Source organism: Dipodomys merriami, unplaced genomic scaffold, assembly GCF_024711535.1.
Source record: "Dipodomys merriami isolate MVZ:Mamm:240054 unplaced genomic scaffold, mDipMer1.0.p SCAF_103, whole genome shotgun sequence".
Taxonomy (NCBI): Eukaryota; Metazoa; Chordata; class Mammalia; order Rodentia; family Heteromyidae; genus Dipodomys; species Dipodomys merriami.
In genome coordinates, this window is record NW_027202305.1 from 2,545,458 (window position 1) to 2,557,370 (window position 11,913).

The window sequence follows — 11,913 nt, forward strand, 5'->3', positions numbered from 1 at the left end:
GTTCACTATTGGTGACAGACCTCAATCTTCTTTACTCTTATCCTTATGCCCTAGTGTTCAGGAAATTAATGGAAGCAAATGATTCACCCTGTGTGTGTGTACGTGCGCACATGCATGTGTGTGCCAGTCCTGGGCTTGAACTCACAACATGAACACTGTCCTTGAGCTTTTCTTCTCAAGGCTAGTATTCTACTACTTGAGCCACAGTGCCACTTCCAGCTTTTTGATGGTTAATAGGAGATAAGAGTCTCAAAGACTTTCCTGCGTGGGCTGGGTTCAAACTAGGATCCTTAGATCTCAGCCTCCTGAGTATCTAGGGTTACAGGCATGAGTTACAGGGCCCAGTTTTATGATGAATTTTGAATATGAATATGTATAATTGAAATAGCATTTGTGTAGTAGAGTTTGACTTATTCACATTCAGTCATGAGAAGAAAAATTTCACACACTTCAGGATATCACACAGTTGTGAAGTCCTGCAAACTAGAAAATCTAAGCCATGTGAGAAAGAAACGTCAGAAACTGTAACCATCCTCTTCCTGGAAACTCCACATTGTTTCCAGTTAATGGACAACGATTCATTTTCTTTTTAAACTGGGAAACAAGATATATCATGCCTGGTAATTGGAATTGTCTTCCTTCCTCTTGTGGCTGGAAAAGTCCTAGTTTGGTTTGGTTTTAGGGACACTGGTTCTGTGTGTGTATGTGTGTGCTTTGTGCGGTTTGTGATTCACTTTGAACCCTGTCACTCCAAGGGCTGTGATGACTCAAAACCTCACCTCAGGGTGCAGCACAGATCTCCGTAGCTTCTCATGACATACCATCCTGATTCTGGCATAAGTGACAGAACACATGTGTGATTAGCAAAACTGGAACAAACTGTTCTTCAATTCATGACACCTGTTAACCTTATTGAAAGCCAAGGACAGAAAGTCAGGAATCACAGCCAGCATTTGGCCAAGTTCCTCTTTCTTACATTAAGAAACAAAGCACCCGTTCTGTGAACTATTCAAATTAATTGAGCAGCTTGATATTCATAAAGAGTATTTCTGCTGCCACCTAGTGGAACTTCCAACCCTACAACATTGTCATGAATCCTGAAAAAGAAGAATGTTTTCTGTGCCCAAGGTTTAAGTGGTGGAGGCTGTCGTTCTATAAGATCTGTTCCTTATGCTTTGTTGTTTTTATTCTGCCTGCATTAAGAGATCAGCATAATATTTTTAATGGAACACAAATGTTCTCTCAGATCATTACAATGGCAAAATTTGCTATAGCATATAAGATCTTGTCAGTTTCTCCTGTTTCAAATTCAATCTGACTATTGGTAAACTTTGATGAGTTTTATAACTTTTAAACCTCACTGTCTATGAAGAGACCATTACTAGCTGCAGTTAGCTCAAATTCAGTGCCTTTGCCCATGATATTAGCTCTTACTTCTCATAAAATACTTATTTGGCTTCCAAACTCCATTCAGGAATACTTGTGGGAATAGGTTATCTGTATTTTATCTGTAATTCATTTCATAGAAGATTCTATTAGGATCATCTGCTCAACTCATGCGAAGCTCCCTTTAAATCCTCTCATCTTCCACTATGAACTTCCATGTAGACATCTTGGCATAATTTCCAAATGATGTTTTGGCCACAGTTGTAGGGCACGAGTCCAGGCAACGTCAGTTCAATTGGGAATGTGTAACTGAGAGTGCAGCAGAGCCAGGGGTCAGAATGAATCCCGACTGTGTGTATTTATATATTATATCTGTATCTATATAGGTGTGCGTCTGGTGCAGAGTGCAAGGAAGAGTAAGATCTGGAATTCATTCTTCCTGAGAATCAGGTCTTTTGCTCATTCCCCTTATGAACAAATAGTACTTCATGCAGGAAGGATTCCGAGGAGACAGTGGCCTCCATATATGGAGCTGCCCCAGAAAGAAGGTCTTTTCAGTACTAGGCTGGACATTTTGTTGATATCTCCTGGTACATTTAATTCTAAGTTTAGAGGAGAGGGAAAAAGAAAGGGAGGAAGAGAAAGGAGAAGGGAAAAAGAAGAAAGGCAGGAAAGAAGGAAAATACAAAGGAAGGAGGGAGGGGCAGAGGGAGGGAAAAAGAAAAGAAAGGAAAGAAAATAAAGGAAAGAAGGAAAGAAAGGATGGAATGAAAGAAGGGGAAAATGAATGTGTATGAAGAGAGTTTGAAATTATGCATAAAGATAAAATGTACCATGTAACAATGTCTGTTGAAAAATATCTTTTATTAGAAGTAACAGAAATACTTTCAGATAAACACTTAGTTTTCTTTGCCTGAGTTTTTATGGCTAAGATCTCTCAGCACAAGAGCTCTTCCTTTGGTTTCCATTCACAGATCCAGTAAATGCCAAGTGTCCATCCAAGGCATTGCCCAACTTCTCAGGAGGATTACAACCTGGTAGACTATTTAATTCATTTTGGATGTCCGTTTTGACATATATACTTCCAATTTATAAAATAACTTTTATTTCCTACTACAACAAATCTTTGGAAAAATAGCTTATCTATTACAATGATTAGGTCCATAAAATAACATTGAAACATTACTGTGAACAAATCAATGGTTTAGGGAAAAAAAGTGATGCAATTTGCTAGATTTTTACAACATTTTTCTACTGTATGACTTTTCAGAGACATGAGATATTTTAATAAAAAGAGATCTCTTCCTTATCTTCTGTCAATAAGCAAAACAAATATTTGTTTTACTTGAAGGCGGTCTTTGAAAGTGATAACCAGGCTCCAAACCCACATCTCCTTTCTCTCATCAGTTTATTTCCTTTCTTTAGTGACTTGATATTTTCTTAGTATTGGGGCATATACACATGCTATGTTCTCAGTACAAGAGTCTCAGTACAAATTGCTTCTTAGGGAAGTTGTCTGCAATCCATTTGTCAGGTAGTTCCCTTTACTTTAAAGTCACATATCACTACCCTATGCTCCCATGTTTATGTGAGTTCATACTTGTTTTTAGCAGACAATTCAGAATTATATAAATGGGATGTACATAACGCCTTCCTAAGTTTCCTTATACATATATTTTATAAGTGTGCATCATCAACAAATTATGTATGCCATTTTCACTGTGGGCAATATCATCAGTGATGGGTAGGCTGTCACACACGTCAGCCAGTGATCCTTGGATGGACTGTCTCATTACTGTAAAACTACTCACTGTGGTTCCAGCCACAGCCCTCACAGTTGCTCAAAGATAACTTACTGCAGCTTGCTCACAGAGCTAAGCCTTCCCCCAGTACATCTCCTCTCCCACCTCACCCCACCCCACCCCACCCCACCCAAATGTTCTTCAGAGTTTAAATAATTTTTAAAAGGCACTTAACACCACAGTAGGGAATTTGTTGGCATGACACGGACCACACGGTTACTCCAGATGCTGTATTCAAACTGTATGGGTCCATTGAAAAAATAGATATAACCTAGAGGATAAAAGACATGGGGAGCATGTCAGAGCTAGAAAATACTGAGGTTTTCCTACAGCAAATACTAAGCATCCCATCTGTAGGAGTTCATTTAGCTTTAACATTCCAACCATTGTCCTACTAAAGCTTAAATGTACTATTTGGAGTTTGAAAGAAGAGACAAAGAGGGATAAAGATTCTGAGAAGTCTTAAGTTGCTTAGAATTGTCTTTTCATACATTCCAGTTTTGAAGAAAAAAATTGATATTAATTATTTGTTGTAAATTATGGGTGGTGTGTTTTTATTTAGCTATGGTGCTTACTTATATATAAATCATGCTGCACCTGACTTCAGTTTGAATTCTGGAAATATCTTTTGCAACCTGACATTTTTATGAGTAATTTTGCCTACCATGTAACACCTAGTATCCCTTATTCACAGAAGTGTTAACTAAGTAAAATTCTCATTTATTCTAAGCAGGTTATTTTTTGCATGCTGTCTGTATATTGGATATTATCCTATAACATTTGATGATTAGTCCCTTAGCTGCCCAATAGTTATTAGTACATTCTAGATCCATCATTAAAATAGGGGAAAGGTTTTTGAGACCAAAGAACATCTTTTTGAGAATCAATGCAATGTAAATAGTTACCGTTTTTCTCATAAACAGCGTCTACTTTATCACCAATTCCTGGGAACTCTTCTTCTATCAATCTGGGATAGTCTTTATCCATAATATGATTAATGTCATCATAACTGTTAAATAAGGAAAAGAAATGAGTAAGCACAATAGTGTTTACCTTGTAATCCCAGCTACTGGGGAGGCTGAAGTGGAAGAATTACTTGGGCTTAGGAGACTGAGACCAGTTTGGGGAATGTAGTAAGTAATGTGTGTAATAGAAGAGGTGAGTTTGAAAAAAAAACAGCATATACGTGTATGGAAATACCAAAGGAAACACCTTTGTACAACTAGTACATACTAATGAAAAACAATGCAATTGATGTTGTGGCACCTTTCAAAATTGGTGAGAGTTTTACCATTTTGTAGCCCTTTAACAAGAGGAATTACAACACTGATGCTTGGTTAGTCTTTGTTGACTCATTTAAAGGTCACATGCATGAAGATAGTCATAAGCTCATTTCCAGTTCACCAATTATTTATCTGTTACTAAAACATTCCATTAGGAAGGTGTTTTATGGTGTAATAAATATACTTATGTATTCTGTGCTTATCCTTTGATCTCCAACTTGCTAAATACAATAATGGATACAGAAATATTCAAGGTTTAATTTCTGTAGCAAAAGTCAAAAGAGTATGTAATTATATCTTTCTATAACAGATTATCTCATATTTCTTCTTCCCTGCTCATGTCATACCTGGTCAACAAAATACATCCTGAAATTAACCAAGGAGAAGAAGCTCTCTTCTTTAAGCTTCTACAGTCACTGATGAAAAGATTCCTGAATCCTTTAGTTGTATTTCAATAAGTAAGAGGGTAATATCTTGGAAATGTATATACATAACTGCAACTTTAGGCCTTAGAAGCTAAGTATCACAAGAGAGTAGACAGAAAATGTCATGGGAGTACAGAACACAGGGCAATGACTTCTGAATGGGGTGATTAGGAAAGACTATGTTTTTGAAATGGTAACTTCAGTAGGTAGACTTTTGAGAGAGATGCATGGAAAGCCAACAAAGAAAATGTCCTCAGAAGTTGAAGGGATGTAGAAGCATTGTGTGTTTGAGCTATGGTGAGCGATCTACCCTGAGCGACTCATGTACTGCTCATGGAGTACAGGGCACAAAATGTAGTACCAGACACAGTTGTCAGTCCTCTTTAGACAGAGTCATGTCATTGTCATAAATGAAAAATCAAAAGGCAAGGATGATATATACAGGGATGTGTGTATATGTGTGCATGCATGTTTTCAAGAGGGTTTGAGATTTCTTTAAAATAATACATGCCTGAGAGGTTGCCAAAGGAGTTGATAGGGACCATAAATAACCTGTGATACAATAATTTAGAGTAGATATTAATTTAGAGTAGTACTGCCATACCTCCAGACCTGGTTTCCAGAGAAAAAGAGAGTTTTGCCTGTATCCTCAAAATGAACTGCAGCACTTATCTTCTTAACCTCTTTTGGAAATCCAAGTTCTGATATTTTTTGGGGATAGCCTTCCAGAATGTCATAACCATTAAGAGCCCAAAATTTTCTACCTAGGATAAGTGAAAGAACAGGTTTATGATCCTAGAGGCTTAGAGTTCATGGATGTAGGTATTACCTTAAACAAAAGGAGACTATTTCTAAGAAATGGACTATTTAGTGTCTACTTAAAATTTCCATGTTTAGGCCAGGTGCCGGTGGCTCACGCCTGTAATCCTAGCTATTAAGGAGGCTGAGATCTGAGGATCACAGTTCAAAGCCAGCCCAGGCAGAAAACTCCGTGAGACTCTTATCTCCAATTAACCACTCAGAAAACCAGAAGTGGTGCTGTGGCTCAAGTGATAGAGCACTAGCCTTGAGCTTGAGAGCTGAGGGACAGTGCCCAGACCCAGAGTTCAAGCCCCATGACTGACCAAAAAAGAAAATAAATCATGTTTATGAAACATAGAAATTTGAACATTCTTCAAGCACAAAAAAGAATAAGATACAAACTTTCTAATTATGAATATATACAAACAAATATGACAATTTGGCAACTTATTGCCTCTAAATACTGTTTGTAGCTGGATTGAAAATACATGAAGAAACAGCACTGTGGGAAGAATAAATTAGATTAAAACTCAAACTTTATACCAATCAGAATGTTATTTCCTCCATTCAAAGGTAACTTTGTCGTAACATTAAATAATAGTCAATAGAAATAGCATCAGTAGAATGTTACGTAAAACTAGCATCAAATTATAGCCATGGGTATAGAGCAACAATTTGGAAATGTTCCATAATTTTATGTAAAAATACGGTGAAGAACTAGAAGAAAAAAGTTAGAAATGAAATAAATTTATGTACAGAGAGGGAGTTAGGATTAATATTTCCCCCTTCCCTGACAAAGCACATTGTTAAATTTTCTCAACAATTTTTTTAGAAGATCTAGGAGAAAAGAACTTAAATGTTGGCTGTGAGTAAAGAATGAATATGATGGATAATAACCTGTGGGTCTTAACATCACAAATTTAGGAACCTTTGTAGAATGGTTTCAGATGCTTTCTGCTCTTCATTGGTTACACTTGCTTCTTCATGTAGGTAATTTTTTAGTGTCAACCATTTTGCTAAGTCACTGGTAACCCAAGTTCATCGCTGCCTCCCCTGGCCTGTGCGAAGTCTTACCCGGGAAGGCTTACCTCTAAAGATGAAGATAAGGTCACGTGAGGGATGCTCATATGCAGCATCGACACGGTTAGGGAGTTCTGGCCAAAATGATTTTGTCAAAAACAGCTCTGCGTCAACCTGCTGAGGGTGTAGACGCCAGAAGAATCTAGGGCAAGAGTAAAAATGTACAGTTTGCATAATACAGTTAGTGTAATACTCCCACCCTGCCAGAGGGGGAGCTCAGCCCACATCAGATAGCTATGGGGGAATTCTCAAGTGTCAGTTTTGAGTCAGAGCTCTAACTCTCTCACCTAACGCATTCACATTTGAAATATCATAGGCCTGAGGGAGGGCTATCGATGGGTAGAGAGCAGGCTTTATTCAATTTTGCTATCTTGCACATGGCAAGCAAATGTGGCAGGCTTTAGCATTGGACTCTAGAAAGAAAAGATGAATTTCATAAACAGTGTCATCCAGGATCCCATGGCCTGGGGCACCGAGAGTAAAATGTACTGTTGAATAATCAAAATGGTGGCAGTGCTGATGGGTCTCGAATGAGGGAAGAACAAATGAATGAATGTGCAGATGAACAGATAAAGAAAAAGCATGCTAAGTGAAAATTACGACTTAACTTTTATCTTCAAATTTAGGTTGAAAGTACTCTTTTTTCCCCCTCAAATTCCAACATATACATCCAGAATCAGTTTTTCCAAACCAAAAGAACTCACGAAATTAGTCATTTCGTGATTTCTTTCATATTTGCTTTTCAGAGAAATAGAATTTCTAATTTTAATTTGCCAATTTTATTTTTTACAAGAAACAACCTATAAGCTGCACAATGTTAAGAACAGCCACTGTGTACATGTCAACCCATCAGGATGTTGGTCTGCAATATGCAAATAAACTCTCCAAGAAGTCTCTTAAAGCTAATGCTTGTCATGTGCAAAGCTGGTGACGGCGTCTCAGTACCTGTCTTTGAAGATCATTGTCTCTCCTCGGAGACTGGTGATGGCATCAAGGGACAAGGCAGGGTCACACTTGTCAGGTGTTTTGGGGTGTTTAGGGTTGGGGTCTTCATCACCTGGGCCTGCAGTGATGAAAGAATTGGGAAGTTACTGAGGGTGGTCTTCCTGGTGACTGGGTCAGGGAAAGGTGGTCTCCAGGGAGGACATGGAGCCCTGAGGCTGCACATAGATACCTGCTAGCCCTAATTCCTTCCTCCAGCTACCTGTGCCCCACAGGGGACTACACTCTGCTCTTGTCCTTTAGGACCCTTTAGATTCTTCTGGACTATAAATTTAGATTTCTTTAGGTGGATGATAGAGACAGAAAGGTAAAGCAAAAGACTGAGAACGTTTCCCCCTTGAGTCGCATGGCTACCTTGGAGGTTCATGCTCCCTTTTAAGCCATGGCTGATGGCACCCGGGCCCTGTGGTAGCCCTGTCTTCACTCCTTTTCTAGACTGACAGCCATCAACATCAGATGATGTTGTGTCACCAGGTTGCCATTCGGCAGCTGCGTCTCTGTGTCAAGCCTGCCCTGCACCTCTGAGTGACTGGTCACGTGTCTGCAGCTTTTCCACAGGCAGGCGGGGTGTGTGGGCAGTAGTGGCCCAGCACGGCTTTGTTACCTCTGTCTGTCTTCAGCCCCTCGGTCTCAGCAGAGCAGAAGTAAGAATCTTAAAATCAACTCAATCATTCCCTGGGTTGCCTCTCCATTCCTGCCCTTACTTATACTAGTTATGATGGCAGATTTAAGTACAGAGGGAGAAGCGCTGGGTTGAGGTGATGGGGGCAGGCCGGCCACATTCCTCCAGACATGGTCACGCTGCTGACTGGGCCACTCACTTCTATTTGTGGCAAGTGGGCCGTAAGTAATGTCTGCTTTGAGGTTTAATTATTTTGAGATGTTATTTAAAATGTGCAAGAAAAAAAGAACCGTTTCTTACACGGTCACTGTAGATATTATTTAACAATTGCAAAGGCCACCTGAGTAATTTCTAGGGCAAATTGGAGTGGTGAAAGAATACCCAGAATTTAGAAAGCTGCTCAAAATCCTGCTTTTTCCATAAACTGTGTTGCCTGAGTTTATGCAGTATTAGAGTTCACTACTACATAGTATACTCGTGGCCAGTTGCCATTGGCTCCCTCCTCTATTCCTAGCCACTCAGGAAGCTGAGGTTTGAGGATTGCAGTTTGAAGCCAGTGCAGGCAGCTGTGTCTGTGAGACTCTGACCTCCAATAAACCACTCAGAAAAAGCCAGAAGCGGTGTTGTGGTTCAAGTGGCTCAAGTGCTAGCCTTGAGCACAAAGAGGCTCAGGGACAGCACCCAGACCCTGAGTTCAAGCCCCAGGCAAATAAATAAATAAATAAATAAATAAATAAATAGATTGCTGTACTCTAGCTAAATAGGGCTTATTTGGTTAATTGGTTGAAGGAGGAATAAAGTAGCTTCCTTTCTTATGAGTGTATATTGCAATGAATAAAATACAAATAGGAAGAGTCACATCTTAACCAGGTGGGCTATACTCTACTTGAATAAGTAGTTTGATTTGGAAAGAAAGTATTGTCAATGACAGCATTGTTGGGAATGGTAAGTTCAGTAGTAATTTAGATAGTCAATGTAAGTATCTACTCTGCTTATCCTACTGTTTTTATTCTTATCTTCCAGTGGTTGCACAGAGGAGTTGTCATTCACAAAGCAGCCTTGAACAATGTCACCCCTTTCAGCGTTCTCACCTATCCCTCCCTTTCCTCGCTCTTCTTAATTTTGTAGGCTAAACATTGGATTCTTGACTGCATTTCCCTTCTTCTCTTCATTCATCTACCCCACTCCTCTCAAGCCTGCCCCGCCCCTTTCAAGTATCCATTTTCTGGTGTCCATTTTGTTTATAAAATGATCAATTAAGAGTTACCGTAGAGAGACTGGATGCCTTGCACATCGTCCTCGGGGAGCATGAAGTGGTTCTTGCCGGTGTAGGTGTAGATGGGGAACATAAGTGCCCCGGGGTCCTTGGAGTGGTCCAGCCCTAAGGAGTGGCCAAACTCATGAGCAGCAACCAGGAACAGGTTGTAGCCTGCAAGAGAACCAGGCGAGAGTGAGCAAACTGTACCAAGGACAGGCAATGGAAGAATGATTATTTTCTGCAACTCACTTTTCTCTTTCTCATTCTCTTACTCAGCTTTTAAAATTAATAATCAGTTGCTAAGTAAGAGTCAAATGACTGCTTCAATCCTTGTCAATATTTTATCACTTTCTGGTTATAATTGCCTATACCATTAGTCACTTGCCCTCAGTAATGTCAATAGATCGCTCTCCTCTAATTAGTAGTCAAGGATTTATTGTGAAGAGAATAGGAGTCCTGCTTTTTCTCTTTCTATTCCCAGGCAGGTGACAGAAATGACCTTCAGTGAAATCACATGGGTCGTATATAGCTGGTTTGTGGCTTAGATGATTATGTTACCTTTGGAACTACTTGTCCAGGTTTCGTCATCATCAAAATGGGCATCTCCTCCATAATTTGGTCCAGGAGGAAAAGCGTGAGCCAGCAGACCAGAGGGCCCATCAAATGGGTAGAAGTCGCCATGTTCTACACATAAAAGCAAAGAATAGATTCGGATATCTTCAGTAAGTGGTATCTGTCTCAAGGGGTTGGCAACGTTTTGCTGAATGCTATAAAAGTGAAGAATGACAAAAGAAATAGAAATGGAACCAACAAAAATGCTTCCCAAATGATTCTTCATCATTACCTTTAGTTCCAAAAGAGATCATGATATCAGCTGTGCCGTCATGGATTCTGGTGAAATTCAAAGGGGTGACATCGGACCACACTTTGAAGGCTTTTTTGAAGGACTTTTCCACTTCTGAATGAGTCATATCTGGAGTATAATTCACAATTCTGTTCAGCAGAGAAAGTCTCAATTAAACTTGGGAAGATGAAAGCTATTTTAGAACATGCTTTCCTGGAATATTACTTTCTAAGTGAAGGTAAAGCTTCTTTATAAGGTAGGTTTAATTAATTATGCTGTCATACTAGGAGAAAAAGCCTAAAATTCAATAAAATGTTTAAGCATCTCCAAATACCTGTCCACATGGCAGCTTAAATGTGAACTATTCAGATGCATGCTAAAAATTTGGGATTATATTGATACAGCCAAATTAAGTGAAAGAGCCCTGTGGATATTCTAGAAAAAGTGCTCCCTCTCAGCATTTATATGATAAATATGACTGATGTTGTTTCAGAGTTTCTTGAATCTACTTTTACTCCTATTTACTTTCTATTTCTAAAGGGAGTATTTGATTTGTCCACTGAAAGATACTGCTGGGTTGGTATTACAGTAATAGATGTTATAAGGCCACCACAACAACAGTGTTGAAGCTATTTCCAATTGCTATCAGACACTTAGGATTAGAAGAACAAAACTAACGAATACTAAGAAAATACAGTCTATGATTTACCTGTAGGTTAGATTCATGTTGGACCACTTGAGAGTTCGAGGGAAAACATTGTATTCACCCACATCAGGGACCCCGCATCTTGGTTTTTTCATGACATCTAAGGTATTATCATCAAGCTGGCCTGTCACCTCCAACCCAAAGAATGACTGCATTTCTCGAAGCCTCTCCACCATGGAACCGGCAGCCGACTTCTTCAGGATTCCCGCAAGATTCCGAGGATGGTAGTATGATTTCAGGTAGTGCTAGAAAAGAGACCCAGGTCACCTACTTTTAAGAGAAAAGGGAATCTAAGAGATGCTCTCCGTTTCCAGGGTGGCAGGGTGCTTTACCTCTGCGAACTGGAGGTCTTCCTCAGACACGTCACTGTCATCATCCCCACTGGGAAGGGGCAGGGACCGACAGTGAGCCCAGCTCAGGAAGAAGAAGGAAGCCAGGACACCTGGACGCATCTTGTATGGCTGTGCTGCCCAAGACTTGCCTTTCCATAGCAAATCCCTTCACTTTTATAGGCCTGTAGTGGTGAGTCATCCTGTATGGATGTGTTTCTGCTTCTAGGCAGTTCAAGGTAAATATGCTTGCATGGCCACTTTTTTTTTTCTTCTTTCCTCCCAAGTGTGGTTTTGTGGCAGAATTTTAGGGAAATGCAGAATGAGGGCATCTCTGGTTTCAACGGGGTCTTGAAACCCATCTGGCAAAATAAA

At 39.7% G+C, this 11,913-nt stretch overlaps 1 protein-coding gene across 1 annotated transcript; it reads right to left on the bottom strand.

Annotated features, from left to right (window-relative positions):
• Positions 1–3,334: 3,334 nt before the first annotated feature.
• LOC138809433 (collagenase 3) lies at positions 3,335–11,661 on the bottom strand. Its single transcript, XM_069995953.1, has 10 exons — positions 11,542–11,661; positions 11,213–11,454; positions 10,504–10,652; positions 10,218–10,343; positions 9,669–9,830; positions 7,723–7,840; positions 6,786–6,919; positions 5,501–5,660; positions 4,094–4,197; positions 3,335–3,459 (listed from the first exon to the last, which is right to left on the bottom strand). Exons 1-10 carry the CDS (start codon positions 11,659–11,661, stop codon positions 3,359–3,361), a joined length of 1,416 nt encoding a protein of 471 aa, XP_069852054.1. The 3' UTR covers positions 3,335–3,358.
• Between the last annotated feature and the right edge of the window lie 252 nt (positions 11,662–11,913).

What these genes read in the sequence shown, in the direction of transcription:
- LOC138809433 (XM_069995953.1), bottom strand. Translation starts at nt 11,661, where the DNA reads ATGCGTCCAGGTGTCCTGGCTTCCTTCTTCTTCCTGAGCTGGGCTCAC. An exon ending in AACATGAATCTAACCTACAG is followed by an intron (nt 10,653 to 11,212) that starts GTAAATCATAGA and finishes TCTGCTGAACAG; the next exon opens with AATTGTGAATTATACTCCAG. An exon ending in AGGCATCCAGTCTCTCTACG is followed by an intron (nt 7,841 to 9,668) that starts GTAACTCTTAAT and finishes TCATCACTGCAG; the next exon opens with GCCCAGGTGATGAAGACCCC.